Source organism: Peromyscus maniculatus, chromosome X, assembly GCF_049852395.1.
Source record: "Peromyscus maniculatus bairdii isolate BWxNUB_F1_BW_parent chromosome X, HU_Pman_BW_mat_3.1, whole genome shotgun sequence".
Lineage (NCBI taxonomy): Eukaryota > Metazoa > Chordata > Mammalia > Rodentia > Cricetidae > Peromyscus > Peromyscus maniculatus.
This window is the reverse complement of record NC_134875.1, coordinates 67,273,868-67,298,561: the sequence shown is the minus strand read 5'-3', so window position 1 is coordinate 67,298,561 and position 24,694 is coordinate 67,273,868. Positions and strand designations below refer to the sequence as shown.

The window sequence follows — 24,694 nt, the reverse complement described above, 5'->3', positions numbered from 1 at the left end:
CTGCAGAAGGCATGATAGTGATAAATTTATAGAGCTATATATTAGGATAGCTATGGTGTTATCCTCCAATTTCCTATATAAAATGTTGGAAGAACAGTGATCTGTTTATGCTTGGTTGCTTTTATCCAATGAATGAGTTCCTTGACAATTTCATACATGTGTCTAATGCATTCTGATTACTCTCACTCCGTCTCTTTTATCTTCCTCACTCCTTGTTATCTTTGCTTTCACTACAAGTACCTTTCCCATCCTTGATTTTTATTCTTTGTGAACTACTGAGTTTAACCAGGGCCTTCTGTGTGACTATGGTTTGGAACTGTCCTGTGGAGATTGGTGGGCTCAGTTTGTGTATAAAACTGAAGATGATGACACTCTCTCCCCCATAATTCATCAGTAGCTATTATTTCAGCAGGGAGCAGTATGGCTCCATGAGCCCCCTCGCTTTGGTCCATGATTGTCTGTTGACTGGCACAGTCTCATGTAGGCTGTGTCCAGCTGGAAGATAGTATTTTGCAGTCCCTTTCAAGAACTTCTGGAGCCTACATTCTTTCTTCTCTTCTTTGGTAGCAAGTTTCCCTGAACATTAGAAAGGGTCATATAAATCACTTGTTTGGTACTGAGTAGTCAATGTCACTTTCTCTAAGCACATTGAACAACCATATATATGTCTTTGCATTTATTGCCATTTACCATAAAGGAATTAATGATGTCTATCAAGCATCAATGCATCAATCATGTCCTTGGTGCTACAAATATAATGATTATGATGGTGGTAATGAGGAAAATGGTGAGTACTTCATACTTTCATAGATTATACAAAATATACTAAAATTTTTAAACTGATTAGTTGTATTGGTGCATTATTTAGTAATTCTTTTCTTTCTTTTACTTCTTTTTTATATTTGAACACCTCATACCACAATCTCATAGATTTTATTTGGATCAATAATATTTTATGATATCCATTTTATTTTTAGCCATTATTTACTTGTATCTATTCAAATCAATTTTTCTCTCCAGAGTAAGGCATGCAGTATACTTTTATTTTCTTTATTTTATTGTAATATGATATATTTTGATTATGGTTTCCCCTCTACTACTACTCCCCCTTCCTCACCACCTCCTCTCCCAGCTAGAGCCACACACAGTTTGATTTTAAATGGAAAATTAAGAAGAGTGTTGTAGAAAGGGAAATTCATAAATATAATGAAAGGTTTGTCAGTTTTCCAACCAAATGTGGTTAAACGCGTAAAATACGTGCATGGTTGAGACAGGAGATTGCTACAAGTTCAAAGTCAAATTTGGCTACACAGTATGCTCTAGATTACCAAGGGTTACATATGCCTTGTATCAAAATTTCTTCAAAAAATTAACATTTCCAAGGTCTCACATTACAACAAGTACTACTTTAGGGCAGGAAAATATCATGTACAAGAAACTTCTTTAAGCTGTGGAAGTTTCCAGTCCTGATACAAGTGAGAGGAAAGTCAAAAGAGCCAACCAAAAGTAATATTGTAAGAAGGTAGGGTGATAGGTAATAATATAAATGGACCAACAGAGAAAGAAACCCCCTAAACATGCTTAATTGTGATGATGAATGGTAATTTAAAACAGTTTATGTTTTTATAGGCATACATTAATTATAAAAGACAGTGGGTTTTATTATGGCATTTTCATAGATGAGTACAATTTTTGTAAATTTTACAAAAATGTTAAAGGAATTATAGTTTCCAAATAAAAAATTGTTCTCATGTGGGAATTCAATTGTATTACATTTCAATTTAATAACTCTATATGTATTAATTTTAAAAGGACATTAAATATAATATAGGATTTTACTCTACTTTATTGAATTAACAAGTTGTCAATGTCACAAAAAATAGTTCACCCTAATACTTTCAAGATTTAATATAAGGAAAATGGTATTCATTCCTAAGTAAATCAACAGTTTTACTGTACCATTTCAGTTTAGACTACATTTTGTTGCTCACCTAAGAATAAAGTATCCTCCTTATCATTTTATTGTCCTGGATCCATGAACAAAAAATAGTGACATCTTGATCTAAGAACTGTTTAATAGAACTTTCTGTGATGGTAGAAATATTATATAATCCATATTGCACAATATTATAGGCCTTAGCCAGATTCAACTATTAAAGACTGAAATGTGTCTTAATGGAACTAAACCATTGCATGTTAAAGCGTAATTTATTTTTTACCTCTACGTATGACAAAGGCTACTATATTGGACTACACACACACACACACACACACACACACACACACACACACACACATATATATATATATATATATTTATAATTTAAATATTACTCTAATGTTGAAAATAAAACTTTGGGGACACAATGAACCTTGACATCTAAGATTTTTGTTCTTCTGTTATGTATAAGATCAATTGCTGATAGAAGCAATTTTATCATGAATAGTTCATAATTCAGTTTTTTTGTGAGTTTATAGGAAGAGTTAATGCAGCACATGTTCATAACTTTTTAGAGTGAAGACAGTTATAGTTAAGTGTGAGACAGTTTCAGTTCTGATAACTTATTCTGTCATTTGCATTAAAAATTGGATAGCTCAAAAAGGAAAAAAAATCAGAAAGAAATATTTCAGTATTTGTCTTACTGCTTAGGATTATAATAATATATGAAGATCATGTGTATACTGTCATTGATACAACTGCTTTTTTCATATTTCTAACTTTGTTTCAAATGCATATGTTCATAGCATGTATTTTAATTCTAAAAACAAAAAAAATACTTTGATAAATACAGTTAATATTATGCTTTATAGGGAATTCCAATACAGTCCCACAGCAGTGAAATAATTAATTATAAATTTGAGGAATATTGATAAATCAACAAGGTATTTCTTTTAAGTATTAACCTTAAAAAAACAGAAAAGCTTAACAGTAGATATACTAAAATCTCTAAATTGTCTTTATATGAGAAGCTTTGTATGTACTAGGTCCTCTGCATAAATGCTGTGGTTTTTTTCACTTGGGGCGTTTGTGGGAATCCTAACAGTGAGAGTGAGGGGTGTCTCTGACTCTTGTACCTGATTTTGGGCCCCTTTTCCTCCTACTGGGTTGCCTCATCCAGCCTTGATATGAGGGTTTGTGTTTAGTCTTATTGGGTCTTGTTATGGTGTGTTATATTGGTATCCTTGGGAGGCATGCTCTTTTCTGAAGGTAAACAGGGGAGGGGAGGAGTGGATTTTGGGGAGAGGGAAGGTGGGGAGAGGATGAGAGGAGTGGAAGGAGAGGAGGATGCATTCAGGATGTATGAATGAAAAACAAATGAACCAAAAAAATCATTATAATTGTATTTTATAGCTCTAGATGGACCCAGCATGTGTACTTATTGTACAAATAAAAAAGACATAAGTAGTGTTTTACTCACAGTTGTTATATTCATTTTAAAGGTAGAATTCTGTCTGATTAGTTTTATTCATAATTTAAATGTATCATTATTGAAGATATAATAAAATGTGTTATTAATGCTTGCATTCACCATTTATTATTCAGTTTTTTACATTTACTAATTAAAAAATATCATCATTAATCAGCTTTGTTTTTGAGCAGACACAAGCAAAAAAAAAATAAAAACCTACAGAAATAACATTTTTAATGTTTAAGCGATTCAGAACTAATAGGAGAGAGGCTATTACTGAATCTGTAATAACAGTTTATTTTAAAAAATCTGTTTATGCAGTTTATAAACCAGGCAGGAAGACTCATGTAAAAAGTGGCCAGGTCTTTTTTGACTAGCGGTATGTGATGTTCACTTTCTGAGTATGGATAATACCACTCCAAAGTCATTTTGCTAGGGAGAGCTTCATTGTGTACCCAGGGAAATAAATGAATGTGGAAATTAAAGATGAAATTCTTCCATCTATTGCTGGAAACAATGGCGTGATAGATATTCCCTTTCTCACTATCAGTATTTTAACTGAATTCATTTCACAGGCTGTCAGATGCAATTTTGCCTTAAATTGCCATTTCCAAGATTTTGGTGATACATTTTATTTGAATTTTAACTACTGATATTTCTGAAATCATGATTTTGAAAAATTAGTAGCTGACAGAAAAATATTGTCATGCTGTAGTGTGCAAGTTGATACAGGGATAATCTGATAAAATACTTTGTGCAGATATTGTAATCAATCCATTGTGTTTAGAAAACTGGGCAATTAATACAGAAATATTAATTGGTCTCTCTACATAGGTAATTTGAACATTGATGTACTAAATAAAATATGAACCATGTTTCTGTTCAGAACTATATTATTTTAATGATAAGTATCTAGACTCATTATAGGCAACTCAACAAATATGTAGTGAAGTAACAAATCTATTTAAAAAAATCCATACATAACAAGTATCTAAAATTGTAGCGTCTGAAACTTTTTTGTTGTTAAATAGTACTGCTTCCTACCACTTGACTTCTTCTTTGTTATTCTATTACCATTATATACATAGTCCAGGTTTCAATTTTTGTTTCTATTTATCTTTTTTTTTTGCATGCAAGCACCCTACTTTTATACATTGAAGAATTGTTAACCTGTACCCTTTTATAAGGCAATCATTTGGAGAAGATTATCAAATGTGAAACAGATTTATAACTTTATAATATAGAAATCTATTCCTATAAGATTTAGATATTGTATATACTTGTTATAAAGTTTAAATAAGAAACTGTTTGAAATCAGTTATGCTTCAAATAACTCTTAAACATTTAATTACAATAATTAAAGTGGAATAAACTTATGCTATCATTTTTATTTTTAATTTGGAATTGATTTATTACAAAATATCTTGTACTTATCAACTCCTTTAAAGCATTTGATACTAGAATGACCATAATGAAATTCACCCCAAGACTGCAGAAGGCTGTGATGAATATTTGCCATTTTAAATACATCTTCAATTCATCTGCAAAATGGTATATTAAAAACTCTCCAACTCTGATATGAAATATGCATGAAATTAATATGGAAAGAAAATCATTATAAATTGTCCTATAAATGCTGCTAACTATTGAATTTACAGATTTTTCAAACCATACTAGCTAACACCATATTGACACTCAAGTGTTCAAATGAAACAATATTTGATAAACATTTTAGAGAGGAAAGCCAACATTTTTGGAATCCATTTCTTAGAGAAAATTAAACCCAAATGTGACAATTACACATGTCTAAAATAGAATACAATAAAAGATCACTTTATAAAATTAAATTTAATGAAAATATCATTTTATATAATTGCACTTCATTACATGTTTCATTTGAATGTATCAAGTTTTAGAGTTATACAAGAAACACTTGAATCACATAGAGCAGCTAAATACCTGATCCTACTTTGCAATGGTCATTCCCTTTGATACAATAGTGTTTCTCTCTTGCTGCCATTTTTCTTTATCTCAATGTGCTTACTTTTCTTCTCAATACTGAGAAACATTTTATTGTTTACTGTGTGTTCCAAGGGAGTTTTCTTGTTCATAAGAACATGAATAAATAAGCGACTACCTCATACCTTGTGAATGTTGGAGGGTATGTTTTGCCTTAAAATAATGTAAAAATAATCTGATGGGAGCCATGCAAAATTAGGAAAATTAGCAACATAGTACGTATGTTTTTTTGTTTTTTTTGTTTTTTTTGCTGTGGAGCTTATATTTATACAATTTTAACAGCTTGTTACTATAGCAAGTAAACTAATCATTCACATATAACTAATTAAAATATACTGAAAGTGAGATTAACATTACAACTTGGGAAAATGTTCTATTCCAGCAAACATTTGAAGAGTTTTGTTTGTAGCTTGGGTCTTGTAAACCTAGCTACACATAGGGCTAAGTCACAAGGTTTTATTAAATGAACAGAAATTTGAGGCCAGCTCTGGGAACTTTAAAAACCTGGAATTCAAACCCTGTTTCCAAATAAAGGAAAACATGTTTGTACACTACTTTGTGATTTATACTTTCTAGAATTGCAAAAATGAGTGGCCTTGTCCCCGTTTACTTTCTTTTTGGACCCAAATTTCAGAGACCTTAAAATGAATATTCAATTTTGCATTTTGCATTTCTTTTTTACATTTTTGGAAGTGCTTATTTAATTTTGCTTTTGTTTTCTTGTCTATGCACAACATTGCCAGTACAACCACAGTGTAGCATGTGAAAGTGACAATATATAAACAGCACAGGTACTACTGTGCCAGGGAGAAATTTGAAATCCTCTTCCTGATTTCATTCTGCTTACCATATTAATTTCCAAAATTAGCTTTAGTCTGTGGCATGAAAAGTTTGAAAGGGAATAAAAACGAAATCTACGGATATGTTTTCTTGAAGAGAGAAAACTACAGGCATATGTGTAAGCAAATATTTCCTGAGTATCTGCTTTAAATGTATCAAACTTTCCTAAAAGTGGGCCATGTCTGACTCCTGATATGTATGTTTATCCACAATGTTTCAGTAGTGGTCATTTCATGAATTATTAACTCAACCTTTTCAAGGAAGATGTTTAAGTTGACAGTAAAAATTTCAATTAAATGTAAATGGAAGCATGAAAAATTTGAGACTGAGGTTATTTAAACATGAGTATCTACAACCTTGTAGAGTAAGTTTTGAGTCCAGTATACAGAAATTGAAGACTGAAGTAAAGATATTAGTAGGTTAATATTATTAAAAATAAACTGTAGGAAAGTGGGATTCTTGTCTGTTTCATTCACATATGGCTTCTCAATACCCATAACTGTGCTTAGCATAGAAAGTTTGTTTAATAGTTATTGAATTAGAGAAAAAAATCTTACAAATTCATGTTATTAATTCCTAACTAGAGAGTAAATAACTTTTTTAGGTTTTCTGTTTTTTCTTTACTAGAAATTCAGAAGGCTTATTTCAACTAGAATATATTAGAGTCATAAGATGTAGGTTTCATTAAGATACAGAAGCTTATATTGGCTGCATTGGCTTATATTTTATTAGCATATATTAATTAAATGTAATTACACAATAATGGCTTTCATAATGACATTTTCATTATGTACATCCACTTTAGGCTTAGAAATTATTATTGTCTTTTTTTCATATACTTCTTTCTAGGTTTTAAAACCCATGAAAGAATTTCAAATACCCAAACTCATTTTAAAATGTTTAGTTTGACAATGTTATTACAGGTCATGTGAAACAGATTTAGACTGGATTGGGAAATTAGAAGTTCATGGAATTAGGTCGTTATCTTAATTATTTTTTCTTGTGTAGAGATAGTACAACATGTATGCAATGCTTTGAAAAACAGTCTGTATCATTCTTCTGCCAATTGTAATAATGTGTAATACCTAGGGGTAGGATAAGAATAGAGTGGTACTGTTAATTCCATCTGCCACTGCCCCATTTTTATTGTGCTTATGTTTGCATAATATTTATAAAATCACTCATACACTTTTAAGTGTCCTAGATTCAGTGGTTAGAGAATACATATATGTGGACCCGTAAGCTCATGGTATCAACATAGTGTTTTTAATCACACATTCTGAAAAAAGTAAAAAATCAGTAATTCAAAGATAAAATCTATATTGTATAATTCCAGTGCTCATCATTGACTAAATGATTCTAAAAATAGAAGACTGCAGACCATAGACTTTTACTGTTGTTACTAAGATAGAGCATACCTTCTGTATTCATTTTCCTCATTGTTATATATCGGTGATTAATAAATGATACCAACATCTAAATAAACAAAAATTGTTAGATATATAATGTATATTTCAGAGGTTCTATGATTATAACTTATAAAAATTATTTCTTTAAATCACACGTAGTTGAAGTTAACTATTGCACTTGTTACAGGGTATTTGAATGTTCTATTACTGACTGAAAATGGAAAAGATTCATTTTTCTCAGTTCATGTCATTCACCATTTGCATATGGTTATATATTTTAAATGCAGATGTCTAACTATGTAGCGGGAAAGGGTAATAGCACATTTTCTGGCTGTTCTATTCACACAAAAAGCTATTTATATCATGTCTTCCTGTGTTTAGAATCATTGCTGAAACATCGTTAATGTTGCTAATCCCTAATAAATATTGAGAACAGTATTAGATTCCTGCCTGCATCAGTATTTCCTATAATGGAATTTTAAGTGTATCTGTCCACTGATCTTTTAAAACTGACACATGCCTCAACAGCAGCATTTACTCATATTTACTTTCAAGGGTGTAACATTTAATGGTGTTTAGTGCACTGGTATAAATATTTCCTATTTTATTACATAATATTACACACAGATATTTTCATAATCTTGATATTAAATGTTACTTAATATGTAACATCAAGATTATACCAAGCAAGTCAGATTGACAATAGAAAGCAAGGACTTGGTGAAAAACAACAAAAAAAAAATAGAAATCTAAATTAATTGTTGAATTTTAACAAAGAATTAGAGAAATAGGGACTGAGGAGATGCATAAAAAACCATGGATGTTTGCCTTGATGCTCTTCTAGAAGACTCACCTTTGATTCCCATCACCCGTATTGAACAGTTCACAATCACATCTAATTCCAACACTAGGAGGATCTAATGTCTCTGACTTTTGAATACATCTACACTCACATGCAAATAAACACACACACACACACACACACACACACACACACACACAGACAAAAGTAATACAAATAAATACTAAATATCAGAGAATTATAATAGGTTTCATGATTTTCTGCAAGGATAAATAAAAGCAAGAAGAAATTTCTGGGATTCACTTTTTTGGAAGATTTGTTTCTCTTCATTTTATGTGTATGGATGTTTTGTCTGCACTAGGTGAATGTAGTGCCTGCAAAACCCAGAAGTCTGTTTTAGATCCCTTGGAACTGGAGTTATACATAGTTGTGAGCTGCTGTGTGGATGCTAAGATCAAAACCCAGCTACTCTGCAAGAACAACAAGAGGTTAAGTGATCCTAACCTCTAAAACATCTCTCTAGTTTCAATCTTTTTAAAAAAAATAATAAAACAACATAAAAACAGCACACCTGAATTTGATGAAACAAACCAACAGAAGGAAAAGAAACCAAATGAGGACACAAGAAACAGAGACCCACTAGTTTGCAAACTCAGACATCCCATAGAAACACTAAACTGGAAGACATTAGTATATTCAGAGGACCTGAGGCAGACCTGTGCAGGCCCCGTACATGCTACCTCAGTATCTGTGAGCTCCTACGTTCTTTGATTATGTTAATTTAGAGGGTTTTATTTTCTTGGTGTTCTCCATTCCCTCTGGCTCTTATACTCTTTCTGCCTCCATTTCTGAGGGATTCCCTGAGCTCTGAGGGGAGGAATTTGATAGAGATATCCCATTTAGGACTGAATGTTCCAAAGTCTCTGCCTCTGTTTCTGTCTCTCCCTAGGGGTGAAGGTTCTAGGTAGGTACCAGATCAACTTCTCTGTATTCAATGATTTGTGTAGGTTTTGCCCTTAGCATAGAGTCTTGTCATAAGTTTGTAGAGGACAACTTACGGCCTTTGCAATAGTCTTCATTGTTTGGAGTTTCCCAGGGTAAGATTTAGGCCAACAACTTAATTTTGTGTTACCCATGCCAAGTACTAGAAGCTTCATTTCGTGATGAGCAGTGTTCAGTCAGGGCACAGTCTGCCTTCTTATTTAGCAATTTCATTTACATCACCTTTGTATCTGTGTATATTTTAGGAAGCTTCTACTATTTTAGGTTTGTGAATGATTTCTCAAATGGCCCTAATTTTACTTTTTCCTCCCTGTATTCCCTTCCTGTTCCTGTTTTACCTCTCCATCTCTGTTTGATTCTTCTATTTCAGTCGACCCCCTTCATCCATATGTAACATTTGTTTTATGGAATGGAGTGATGAGCTAGATATTATCAAAGGAATATTTGATCAAACTGTGATTACTATAACTATCTCCTGATAATTTTTGTGGTTTAAATGTGGTTTAAATAAACAATAACACTACATTCTGCTATTTTTATATAAAAAGTACTTTATTTTCAAAACTTGTCTAGCTATACTTTAGTTTGTCTATTCTTATGCCATTTTATAGCATCAGTTTTCATTTTCCAATGCACAAATTGAATTCTCAAATTTAGAACATATTAAACTCATATCTCCTATTAAGTTTACATGCTATTTAGCAGGCCTATAATTCTAATCATAATATACATTCATAAGTTTTTTTGTCTTATTCTTATATTCTATCAGTATCCTCAAAGGTATGAGTTTCACTGTTCCCTGAAATAAAAACAAGAAACAAAAAAATTTTTTTTCATAAATTTCTAAATGAACAAATATATTTATAGCAATATGAAAATTTCATATCTGTAATTTATATTTATTGGCTTCTTCACCCAAAAAAGAATCAAATCCTCTTTACATGTCATAATTTCTCCCCTATATTTAGATATTTTTCACATAACCCATTTTCTATCTTAGAAGATTTTTGTTTTGAATTCAGACTTGAGCAAGTCCTTCATGTGTCAATATATTTTGCCTACTTTCATCTGGACAATTGTACATTTTTATGAATGGAACTGAAAATATGGAATACTATATCAAATGCTTATTGACAGTAAAATAATTGTTTGAAATCAGAGTAAAAATAACGATATTTTTGTGATTCTAACAAATGCCCTCTTATTTTTCCTTAACTATTGAATTAAATATTAAATTATTTGTATATTCTTTAAATATCTTAATATAATAAAATATATACACATCTTCAATAGTGGACGTTGCTCTTAATAGCCCATCTCTTAACAATCATAGGTAATTTTATATTTATCTTCTTACTATAGAAATGCATAATAGTTGATTCAAAACAAATTTGCCATTCAAGTATCACTAGTGTTAATATTTCATTTAATGATTTAAACTTAAAACATTTAGTTAACATGAACATTTATGGTTGGATTTCTAATAATTTCTTTTTCTCTCCTTTTTTGTCTCTCCTTCTCCCTCCCTCTATCCTCCCCTGTGTTTTCATTGTCAGTATATCGTGGGCTGACAAACAGTACCTGTGGTATCGAGACTGGTATGGACTTGTTGTCCGGGACGTATATATTTGCGGTCCTGTTAGCATGCGTCGTGTTTCAGTCTGGCGCCCAGGAGAAGAATTACACGGTCCGAGAAGAAATGCCAGAGAACGTCCTGATAGGCGATTTGTTGAAAGACCTCAACTTGTCGCTTATTCCCGACAAGTCCTTAACCACTCCTATGCAGTTCAAATTGGTTTACAAAACCGGGGATGTACCTTTGATTCGGATTGAAGAGGGTACCGGTGAGATCTTCACTACTGGCGCTCGCATTGATCGTGAGAAATTATGTGCTGGAATCTTGTTGGATGCCCGTTGCTTTTACGAAGTGGAAGTCGCCGTTTTGCCGGATGAAATTTTTAGATTGGTCAAGATACGCTTTCTGATAGAAGATATAAATGATAATTCACCGTTATTCCCGACAACTGTCATCAACATATCAATTCCAGAGAACTCGGCTATAAACTCTCGATATTCTCTTCCAGCAGCCATTGATCCTGACATCGGAATAAATGGAGTCCAAAACTACCAACTAATTAAGGTACGTTTTAAAAAAACATTGTGTTAAAGATATTATTTCCCCTATAGAGTATAAGACCTTTTTGAACGTATGAGTAATTTTTCATATTAACTTTTCAATATTTATGCAAAGTAAACTAGAGAAAATTCACTACTATACATTTTTCAATCACACCTTTTTTTTTTTAAACATGCTCTGTGTATATATTTGTAGATGTAATTCTGCTACATTGGGAGCCAAATGTAGATGGAATTCTAAATGGTCTTATGTAAGAAACACAGAGCCAAATATAGAGTTAAAAGTACAGAGATCAGAGCAGTAGCCAAGAGCTAAGACCACCTTATCTTACCACTCGCTGCTGTCCTTCCCCTCACAGACTGACCCTCTTCCTGTGTCCTGTCTTTTTATTGCCTTTCTGTTCTGCTTTCTCATTGGTTCTAAACCCAACCACATGACTTTCTCATCACTGCCTGTTTGTACAGACCTCCAGGTCTCTATGGTTCTTACTGAGATTAAATGTTCAGGTCACTGCTTGGCTGTATCCTTGAACACACAGAGACTCTGCCTGCCATGTGATTGGTTTATTTGTGTGTGCCACCACTGCTGGGACTTCTGCTAAATGGCTTGTTCTCAGCTCTGATCCCCAGGCAACTTTGTTTATTAACATTCAAATAAAATCACATTTCAGCACAAATAAAATGTCACCATATATATCCCTTTCCAAACTTTTTTGTCTATATTAACTAATATAGGCCACAGACAAGGAGATCAGCTATACTATTTACAAATCAACAGACTATTTGGTATCTGACTTTGAATCTGTCTAGTCATGGCTCTGTCATAAACTTCACCTAAACACAATTTTAAGTGAAGAGGAGAGAGGGGGATCTTTGGTATGTAAAACGAGTAAAAAATATTCTCTAAAAAAGAATGACTAAATGGGACAATTAATATTTAAATCATCATTTCAGACAAAAAGCCTAAACTTAGCACTTGAAAAAATGTCAAAATTATGAGAGGCTAATAGGAGAACTGAAAGAACCCCCAGGGGAGATCTTCCTTCAGGAGAGACCCCCAAACCCAAGGAACACACCGAAACCACAGATCAGATGCAAAAGCAAGAGGGTTTATTTAGACCAGGTACCTGGGGCGAAGTCTCTTGGAGGACTTGCGCCCTTTCCTAGGGCAAGGGGGACTTTTTATGGGATCCCAGGGGCAGAGGCGCGGTTACAGAAGCGAGAAGCATAGTTACAGGGTCCCTATTGGTTGTTTCAAAGAAGGCCAGGGTGAACTTGGGGTCGTATGTGTGTGGCTGATTTGGCCTTGCCCAGGCCAGCTGCTTATTCCTCAAGGCCAGGGGGCCAGCCATAAAATATCCTGATTTGACTCAACTGTTTTTCTCCCAAGGCCGCCGACCACAGTTATCTCTCTCAAGGCTGGATGGCTGGCCATAGTTATCTCTGTCAAGGCCGGGTGGCTGGCTACGGCTGTGAACTCCTGTTTTTTTGATTCCTTCAGAATGGCGTTTCTTAGGCTAAGTTATTGGGGGGGGGGAGCATTTCATTGGCCCAAAGCCCCATGTCCTCATAATGGAGCGGGGGTCTTTCAGAACAATGTTCTTGAGGATTTCATGCATTGTATAATGAAATATGTTAGTATATACCCACATCACCTGACCCCAACTCCTTCCATATCTTCCAAATATTTCCCCATCTAAAAGCTTTATTAAGAACTTTTTTGAATGTATTTGGATTATTGATAAAATTTTTCATGATGATTTCAAGTTAAGGCTAGATCCATAATCATCTTCACAATCCACAAAGTGGGACTAAACATTAGCCACTGTTCTTTTAGTTCTACATATTTTTGTCTGAATTATTTGAAAACATGGAATTCATTTACTCTTATAAAAAATGTAAGTAGTTTTGTGAAAAATTTTCAGTTCATCTAAAGAATTTAGGGTATTTTTTTGTAATTACTAGGAAGCTTTGCAGAATAGTTGAAATTTCAGGTATTGGTATGCAAAATAATAAAATGTACATAATGGTATTCAGATGGTGCACATATTTGCAGATATCATATTGATATAAAAGATTTTTTAAATTTATGTTTTTGCAGATTATGTGCTACCAAATTGCAATTGACATAATGACTACTGTTGTAAAGTACTGGAAGAACATACACAATTGCCTTCTGATCATTATAATGTGTAGATTTGACCAAGGGGATGTATAATATAGGGAAATTGCTCAACTGACCCTGTTGTTTTCATAAGATGCATATGTTTAAAATGAAATTGAAGACACCAAACTTCCTGAGTGAACTCAAATTAATGCAGATATTTGAGTGTGTAATTAATTCTAAAAAGAAGGATTTATTTGAAGTAGTGATATAAAACAGTTTAGGAGATTTGAAGATAATTATTTTAGATTAGGTCTCTACAATGATGTTTGCTTTTCTGGTGAATTGGAAAAAATACAGAAAAGATATTAATCAGAATTTTGTGCATATTTCTTTTTTTTTACAAATTCATTTTTTAACAAATGTCCTACCTCCTGTCTTTTTTCTCTTTAAAAAACATGTATATGGGTGGTTCGGTAGTTATTAAAGGGCTGATGTAGGAACAAATCACAAAGTACAGAAGCATATATGAAATGTTCTGGAGATATATTCAAATATTTGCCTCCTTAAAAATGTGAACTTTAACACTTTAAATGTAAACTGTATAACAATATTGACTCTCAAGCAACCCTTTCCTATAAACTTTTTTCAGTTATAAATGTTCTCAGACTTTGTTAGGCAAAAGGTAGCCTTTAAGTATATGTTACTTGAGTACTTGAAAAGTTGCAAAGGACACCAAGAAACTGAATTATTTTTGTGTATGTCCATGTATGTGTGTTGCATATTTTGATCAAATTCTCACACTCACTTCCTTTCAACTCTTTCCATATTTCTATCCCTTTTCACTCCAAACTTCATGCACTTTTTACATATATATTATTATTATTAAGAAATTTTCTATTCATTCTACATACCAACCAAAGATCCCCCTCCTTCCACCCCCAGCCTTTCCCCCATCCCACCCCCCATTCCCATCTCTTTCAGGGCAAGGTCTCCCGTGGAGAGTAGCAGAGTTTGCTACAGTCAGTTGAGGCAGATCCAAGCACCTTCCTCTGCACCAAGGCTGTGTAAGGTGTCCCACCATAGGTAGTGGGCTCCAAATGATGCCCTAGGGATGGGTACAGATCCCACTGCTAGGGGGCCTCTTAAACAGATCAAGTTACATAACTGTCTCACTATGTAGAGGGCGTAGTCTAGTCTCATGGAGGCTCCACAGCTATTTGGTCCATGGTTCATGAGTTCCCACTACTTTGGTTTGATTGTCTCTGTAGGTTTCCCCATTGTAGTCTTGATGCCCTATGCTCATAGAATTTTTTTAATCCACTGAATCTGTTTACTGCTGCCAGAATCCTCTAAGTTAATATCAATTTTAATAGCCTAATTAATAAGTGATTATGATACTGTACTCCAGATCCTAAACACAAAGTGTTTATTTAGGAAACAGGAGTATAATTTAAAATTAAAATGGGGACTTAGAAAACTGAAACCAGACAATAGGACTATTCTGCGTCCCTCGACTAGACATTCTGATAAATGGTCTTTTTTAAAATGCTAGACTTCATTTAAGGAATAATTTTGCCATCTCTACCTTAGGACAACATTACACAGTTTCATATTTATCTTGAAAACTGATTAGCAAATTTAAATGAAACATTCTGTTGGGATGATTCCAACTTTGTTAATATATGTTTGTTTACATTTTTGACTTTCTTTTTAAAAAATGCCATGAAATGGTAGATATAGTCTCACTATACAATTGTCAATAACTTGTAGAAATTTGGAATATAATGTCTTTCTGCCTCAGAATACATGACACAACAAAATAACTATATGCTGTACATAAAGTACTTGGGCATTTGTATAGGACCATGAACAAATACTGTTCGGAGTGCTTGTGAAAAATAATGAGAATGGAATAAAAGTATTGCCCTGGGCACAAAAATGGCTATGACATGGGTAATATTAACTGAATGCACTTTGCCTTGCAAAAAAACTATCCTGTCAGGAAAGTGGCATGTATTCTGTGGGAGAAGTAGCTAAAAGAAGAAGAAGGAGAAGAAGAAGAAGGAGGAGGAGGAGGAGGAGGAGGAGGAGGAGGAGGAGGAGGAGGAGAAGAAGAAGAAGAAGAAGAAGAAGAAGAAGAAGAAGAAGAAGAAGAAGAAAAGTGTTCTGATTTATCAATAAATTTAGTGTTTGAAAGTAGGGCCAACAATAATAATTTCTAGAAGACTTATTGTCTTACAACATAGGTTGATATTTAATTGGTGTTAATCTTATCTATTTTATTGAATATCAGAGTAGCAAAATTGCAGTTGGTCATAACTAGGGTAATATAAAATATATATGTAAAGGTCAAATAATAGAGAGACAATAAAGAAAAATTCTAGGGAAATTTAGGTCTATTTTCAGTTTCAAATTAACTAAAGGAAATTAAATGTAATGGTGAATATTTATTAAATGTATTATTATTTCTAGACTATATAAAGCATAGCACAGCAGAGTAGTAAAACTTTAGTTAGTATGTAAATGTTTTAGTAATGTTTGGGTTCATATTATCCTGTGATTTTATGTATGCTCTGGTATAAACCAAGAAAGTATTATTATTCCATGTGTATAATATGTAAAAAAATATGTCTTAGAATGCTAATTCTCCTATAACTTGTAAGCAATATGATTAGGAGCTGGAATATACTTTTTGACTCTTAAACTTGATTAACAGACTGACAGATAAACTTGAGATACCAGGACATAATTTAATGCTAGAAGAGTGAAAGGGAGATGATGGAGAGAGTGTTCGATGAAAGCATAAAGTTATTCTACTTGATTAAAAAAGGATTTTTAATTGTATAATAATCAACTTAAGAACTAAATGAGTCATTTACATGATATTGGTAAGGTTAATTTTCAAGCTTTTAAATAGAACATTATAATTTTAAGGAAAATAAATAAATAAATATAGGTGTCTTTAGAAAAAAATCTAGTTGTGAAACATTTTTTTCTCTTCTTTAAACAATATTATGCAATTTGAATTCCCATGAATTTAATTTTCAAATATAATTTCTCCTTAGACTAAACTGTTTAAAAATTTGCTCTATATGCCGGGCGGTGGTGGCGCACGCCTTTAATCCCAGCACTCGGGAGGCAGAGGCAGGCGGATCACTGTGAGTTCGAGGCCAGCCTGGGCTACCAAGTGAGCTCCAGGAAAGGCGCAAAACTACGCAGAGAAACCCTGTCTCGAAAAAACCAAAAAAAAAAATTTGCTCTATCTATCTATCTATCTATCTATCTATCTATCTATCTATCTATCTATCTATCTATCTATCTATCTATCTATGTATCCATCCATCCATCCATCCATCCATCCATCCATCCATCTATCTATCTATCTATCTATCTATCTATCTATCTATCATTTATATATTTGCATCTATGCAAAACATGTATATTCAATACACCATACAAAGAGTTAAGCTGGATCTCAGAAATTAAAGTATCTCTATCTGTTTAGGTTTTACTTTTTAAAATTCTAATACCTTTTCTTCCTAAAAGCCCTTTGCATTTTCTAGGTCTCATTGACAGAGAAGTCAGCGGTTTCACAAATATCCCTCAGGCACCCTATCTCGCACAGTGTATGGACAAAAACCAGAGGGACACACTATTTCCTGTTTGAAACTTGGGAAATAGTGTGTATGATGAAGTTACATATGTCTTCAACATATATTTTGCCTCTGATTTCATTCTTCCTTTTTTTTTTTTTTTTTTTTTTTTTTTGTAATCTGCCAGCAGTAAACTTCCTATACCAGCCCAATGACAGTGAGCTGACTGGTTCTCTTGAGAGAAAATGACAATGTTTAAACTACGGTTGTTTTGTGCATAAAAGAGCATAAAGACAAAATTTACCCCTGATCGTCCCAATCAAAGCACAGACTTGTTTATATCCATCTCTAAAGCATTATAATTTTTTTCCAACAACAAAAAGAGTAGTCTATTTTATGTAAATCATTTAGGCTCTTATTTTTATGTATATACATTTTCCCCATTGATAGAAACCTAAATTTGCATGACTACAAATAAACATAGAGTTACATTTATCATAAAATATGCTCTCTGAAATTCAAAATTTATTTTCTGCCACAAGATTTAATGATATTGATTTAAAATTATTGATATGAGTCGTCAAAAATATGTTGTAGAGATAAACATTAAACATTCATTTTTATTGTCAAAGAAGTAATTTTATTTATCTGTATCTCAATATGCCATATAATACCAGATTGGATAAAAGTTTCATTAATTATATAATAGGCAAAATATACAACAAATGGCATGCGTAAATGTTTTAGAAACTATAGATGTTATTTGCTCCCCAAGAGTCTCAGAAGAGTTTCAGTACAAATACATCCTCATTTATTAACTCTAAAATAGTGTACTTAGACATTTATTCTTTCAGATTTAAGATTACTTAAATTCATATTCTTTAGTTCTATGATATGTGGATTATCATTTCTGTTCTCTGTTGAACAGAAATAAAAGAGGACTATTAAATGCTAATGACTGTTAGGTCCCTAAAAGCCTGGGTTATTATCAAAGTGCACCTCCAGTGGGGAAAACCAACAGCATAAAATTCATTGTGCTCATAAATGTATCTTTATTAGTGCTGTCGGTTTTTATTAAAGTGAGAATGTAACACTAATAAGATCAAGTAACTTTTGACTTCATTGCAATTATCACAGTCCTGGTTAGTATTCATAGTCCAATAATGACTTTACATTAAATACACTTGTTATTAATAGTCCACATGGAATCATATATGTTAGATAATCAATTAAGTAATTTATAAATTAAGACTTTGAAGAACAAATGAGTTAATAAATCTTTTCAGTTTTTTTTCACATAATGCTTTTTAATTTAGTATTAGTAAGTAAATATAAGAAACCACTAAATATTAGTAACTATAAATAAAATAGTAAATAGTAAATAAAAAAATAAATAAAATAATATTAGGTAAAGACTTTTTGATCTCTTATTCTTGTTCATCTGATATATAAATGATAACTATTTTAGTGCTTAAATAACTATTAAAATATTTTAATATTAATTTTATTAGTCAAACCTTAGAAGTAAAAAAAATTACCACTTACTAAAATTAAGTAAATCCAAACTGTCTACATCTTAATATACAATGTTTAATTTTATGAATGCCAAAAGGAATCACTTAATAGCCAAAATGAAAATGCACTGACACAAGGACTGAGGCAATGGACTAGCAATTAAAGGCAAATACAACAACAACAAAAAGACATCACTACATTTAAACAAGAAAAACCTTATTTGGTACATAACTCTTTATAACAAAAACCTGGTTAACACTCAAATTTGGTCAATGATAACAAAGTAATACAGAAAATGTCCCAATGTAGGTAATATGTTTGGTACAAATTGTTCCTTTTGTTTACCGTTCTAGCAGCTATAACAGCATTCTGCTGTAGAAATATGAAATGAAGTATGCTCTTTTAGTCTTAGCTCAAAAACTTAATGTAAGCCTGGTGGTGATGGCACATGTCTTTAATCCCAGCACTCGGGAGGCAGAACCAGGCAGGTCTCTATGAGATAATGTATGGGTAAAATTTTTATATCAAAAATGCTGAATTTTCATATCACACATGTATGTTTTATGCGATAATTCTGATAAAAGCTATGATTTCATTTGTGCTTATCCTATAAAATAGTTGATATAAATTTGTGCTTTTATTAAGATATGTGTGTTTAGACATGGTTTTGACAAATATTTTCTTTAGCTGAAAATACAAATTGAATGTAAAAAGCTCTCACTTAAAAATAAAACACTAGGGCCTTGAGAGATGGCTCGGCATTTAAGAGCACTAGTTGCTCTTGCAGAGGACTCAGGTTTGGTTCCTAGCACCTATATGGTGTCTCACAATAATCCATAACTCCAGTTCCAGAGGATCATGATGCCTTCTTCTGACATTTGTGGGCACCACGAACATAGTGCACAGATGTACATACAGGCAAAATACACATATACATAAAATAAATCTAAAAATAAAAAAAAATAATAAAATCCTAGGTGCAGGAGCTGTGGTTCATTGCATGCAAGTTTAAGCACATGAGTTAGATTCCCAGACTTCATGTAAAGCTGGATTACCTCTATGATAAGATGCTTGGGGGAAGTAGGTGAATCTATGGAAACTTTAGGGTCAGCCAGCTTGGCGTGTACAATGCCAAACAAGTGACACTATTCAAAATGAAGTGGAATCTGAGGAATGAGGTTTTCCCTTGACTTTCACACATGGATCATTGCATTTGCATATACCTACATTCACAAACACACCTACACATATACACATGTATACTCCCATGAACACAGACAAAAATTCTAAACATGAGATAAATTAATAGCCTTCCTTTTCATTCATTCATCTCGAGCTTCATGAAACTAAATCAAAAATATGAATAAAGAAATAGCATAATAGATCAAATTATCTGCTTTAAGTATAAATAAGTTTCAATATAGTTATCTTGGAAGTGCCTTTTGGTTTACAGGTACAACTAGCAACTAGGTGCATCCATAGAAGACAAACATGGACTTCACTTTATTCTAATAGCATACAGGCTACTTTTCTTAAATATTATTGAAATGTTCAATATTCACTGTACTTTTGCTTGTGGAATGCAATTGTTGCCAATCTTATTCCATAAAAATGTTACAAAACACTTTATCTAGAAATGTTAACTCATCCTTAATAGAGGGCTAAGCATACGTGAACAGAATACATGCACTCACATATTTTTGCAAAATGAACACATGTACCCACATACTATAGCAACTAAAATTATACAACCATAGATATTTAAATATTTTCATTTATTGTGCAACATTGCAGACAATTACATGTGAACAATTTTAAGAAACCTGTTTCTTCTTTTTAATATATTGCAAGACTGTTTAATGGTAGGATGTATTAATTGCTACATGTACAGATCTCTATATTTATAGATTAACTAAGAAGAGTATCACGGAGTATGTACTTATATGATAGAAAGACATTAGAAACAAGAAGTATAAGTTTAATTTCACTAAATACAATAAGGTAAAGAGTGATTTTCATTATCAAATCTAACCTTGTCTTTGAGATCTCATTGAAACCGCATTATATGAAGAGTACTATCAAGAATATTTGGTATTCTTTTGTTTCTTATATATGTATAGGTATGTGTATATATACACAGCTTTTATCATTTCAAATGAATGCAATTAAAAAAATATGAATACCACATATTCTGTCTTACTGTACCAGTAAATAACCATAAATACCTTAGTACAATTTCAGTGATATAAATTTAATTCAGTTAATGTGCATCCAATGCAAAAGTCTTGAGGGAGAAAAATAGATTTGAAAATAGCCATTGTCTCCATGGAACTTAATAATGGGCAGTATAGAAACTACTATCCTGTATTAATGATAAGTAGGAAATATTTGTTGTTATGAATGAACATTTTCTCTTGAACTATTCATACTATTATGGACTTGTTAGAAATCTTCAAAATCAAAAAATGCTTAAAATTTCCAAATCTACTTTAACCTATTAAGACTTTCACTAAGAATCTTCAGAAATTACTAGCTTTACAATTATGGTAGTGATAGTTTGTTGGCATATTTATAAATAATAATTTTCAGCTAAGAAATAAATACTGTTTTGGTGATAATGGCAATACCTGTGCCAGTATTAATAAGTAATTTAGCATATTACCTTAATTTTCAAATTTGTTATTTTTAACTCTAATTATTCTACCGTACACTCAAGAAAAATAAAATGTATTTACCTGACAATAGTGATGAGTATATAGTAATTAATAAAATAATATTATTTCAAATTTTCTGAATGTTTTGAAGAAAAGTGTTCTCTCAACAATAGTTTTAATGTATAGTTTAAGATTAGCCATTGCTAACTTTTTCTGAGATCTGATGCTTTATATTCTTTAAAAAGAGTATTGTGTAAACTAAATTTACTTTTTCATACATATTTTATGTATGTGTACAAATAAAAATATGACAGCATTGTTTTCTTTCTCAATCAATGACACTGGCTCCACATTTACTTTTGGAACTAGTTCAAAGTAAAAAATATCTTCCATTTACCTTCTTTAGCTTAACTCTTGAATCAGATGTCTACTTCTCTTCATTTGTCTCTGCCTCTCCTGCCTCTCCATATGACTATGATGCTGTTAATATGAATATTTTTCCATAGACTGCTTCTACCATCTGGAACTGCTTTATATACATCTCATTCATATGCCATTTTTTAAGAAATCATATTTTCTCTCTTGTCTTTTCTTTTATCACTGTGTGAACTTTTTGTTTTTGTTTTCCTATCTTTTTCCTTATAAGTCTAGTCATGATTAACTTTTCATAGTGGATTTATAGGAGTAGTGTGTAATGGTGTGTTTGTGTTTAATATCTCTGGTCACTCCAAATGGAAAACATCATGCACATTGTTTTTCAAAATTTGGCATCATCAGTCTGACATTATGTTAACATTTCTTCTTGGTTCAATGGAGGACCACTGTGTCCTTTGAGGATGGTTTAATTAGAAGGAGCATCTTAAAATAGTCTGGCAAGGGAAACACAGATTAAATGCCCTGAACCAAATGTACAATAGAACAATAAAGGCTTTGTTGTCAGTAATGAAAATTGTAAAATAAATGGTTAACAGAAGAACAAAGTGGTATTCTAAATAACTCCAGGATATATAAATTTTAGAAAAATGGTTTAATGGTTTATAAATAAATTAGGAAATGTAAAATTTTATAGATCACTTTCATTTGAGAGTAATGTTTTAAGTTGCTGAATGATTATGTAAATGAATATGAGAGTCCATATAGATATCAAAATATGGAAAATAAAATCTCGCTTATTTAAAGTCTAATAAATATTCCATTAACTTCCAGAAACTCAACTCCCTTTAATAATAAATAAATGTAAAATGAAGAAAGGCTAGAGGAGGTAGTTGAGTACAAAATAAGATCATAAGTTTCTGGTGTTATTTATTTTATTCTTTAGTGATCTCACCCTGCTTTTTCTCTTCATAGTTAAGTATTTTAAAAAATTATGTTCTTCTAGAAACATTCAAATCTTTCAACTTAGCATGAAGAGAGTTATTACTATGGTAACAACTACAAATAGCCATACCATCCCACCAAACATATTGTTTACCTAAATTGCAATTCCTGGCGGGGGGAAGGCTTTTCAAGTGGATATAGAAATGGCCACAATGTCATTTTTAATGGTTTAGGAAACATAGTAGTAGCATGAGCGTATCTTTTAGTAGAAGCCCTTATGGGACTGAAAAAAATTAAAATGTCATCATTGCTGACAAAACATGTATTCCTTTCTTGGAACTTTGCTAGCTGGTTACTGCATGAGCTAAAGCAGTGTATTCATCTATATGCTTTAAGAATATGACTGTTTCTCTCAATTTATTTTATTTAAAAGCTTCCCATAAGTTTTCACATGATGGAAATTTTTCTCTAGACCTTCAATGGTGTTTGTTTAAGATCAAACTTCTAACTAGAATAAACAGAAAGATTATCATACATATAGAGCTCTCATGAGGAAAACTATTGAAATTTGTATGCGTGGTAACTAAATTAATAAAACTGATGCTCTGATATCTTTACATCTTTAAAATCTGTTTTTGAAATTATTTATTTAACAGATGAGACTTCTTGATAAATATTGGTATATAACAATGTCATTATCCTATTGGATAACTAAGGAATTTAATTTATTCTCCAATTACTTAGTGTATATTTAATATAATATTCTTATCTATATCTAGTCTTTAACAAATCTCAAATGTAAAGGTTTAGGGAAAGAACCATGCAACTCCTCCATGGGGTATTATTTTACACATGTGTGCTTGTTAGTATTTGCCAACTTTACAGGAACTGAGACACCAGAAAAAGGAAACCTCAATTTAAGAATTGCCTTCATTGAGTTGGCTTATGGGTGTATCTTCCAGGTACAATCTTGTGTGGTGGTAGATATGGGAGGACACGGTCCATTGTGGACAATGCTGTCCCTTGGCAAATTGTCCTAGATGGTGGAAGAGAGCTGGCTAAGCATGAGATAGCCAAGGAAAGCAAATCAATAAGCAGCGGTCTTCGTAGTCTCTGCTTCAGTTCCTACCTTCAGGGTCATGCCTTAGTTCCTGTCTTGGCTTCCATTGATGATGGACAATAACCTATGAGCCATATAAATCCTTTACTTTCCTAAGCTGCTTTTGATTGTGATATTTATGATAACAACAATAACTCACAAAACAGTGACTAGGCTTATTTCAATAATGATAAATCTCAACGTAGCACTACAGACTTAAGTTTTCATTACTGGACAACTCTTCAATTAGTAAAAAAAATGATTATTATTATTATTATTATTATTATTATTATTTTTGGTTTTTCGAGACAGGGTTTCTCTGTGTAGCTTTGCGCCTTTTCCTGGAACTCACTTGGTAGCCCAGGCTGGCCTCGAACTCACAGAGATCCGCCTGGCTCTGCCTCCCAAGTGCTGGGATTAAAGGCATGCGCCACCACCGCCCGGCTATTATTTATTATTCTTTTGTTCATCTTATGTAACAGCATCTCAATTAGAATGCATAAAGATACTAGTAAACATAAACTATTGTTTACATAACTTTATTAATTCTTACCAAATATTGATGTGCTGACAATTATATTTTTAACTTTTCATTGATTCTTTGTGGATTTCACATCATGCATCCCAATTCTACTCATTTCCCTGTCCCTTTCCTTTCACTCACTGCCTTTGCAATCTCTACCCTGAAACAAAATTTAAAAGTAGAACTAAAAATTAAAAAAAAATCTTGTTAGGGAAGCTGTAGTATGGCCCAGTGAGTCATACAGTATACCGTTTATTTTGTTTATAGA

General features: G+C 32.3%; 1 protein-coding gene across 2 annotated transcripts in view; it reads left to right on the top strand.

Moving 5' to 3' along the window:
• Positions 1-24,694, top strand: part of Pcdh11x (protocadherin 11 X-linked) — a 610,657-nt gene that overhangs the window by 35,256 nt on the left and 550,707 nt on the right. For both annotated transcript variants that reach the window (XM_016008787.3, XM_006990485.4), the window contains exon 2: positions 11,039-11,622. In XM_016008787.3, the coding sequence (XP_015864273.1) occupies positions 11,083-11,622 (540 nt within the window). In that variant the 5' untranslated portion in view covers positions 11,039-11,082. The remainder of the gene's footprint in view (positions 1-11,038; positions 11,623-24,694) is intronic.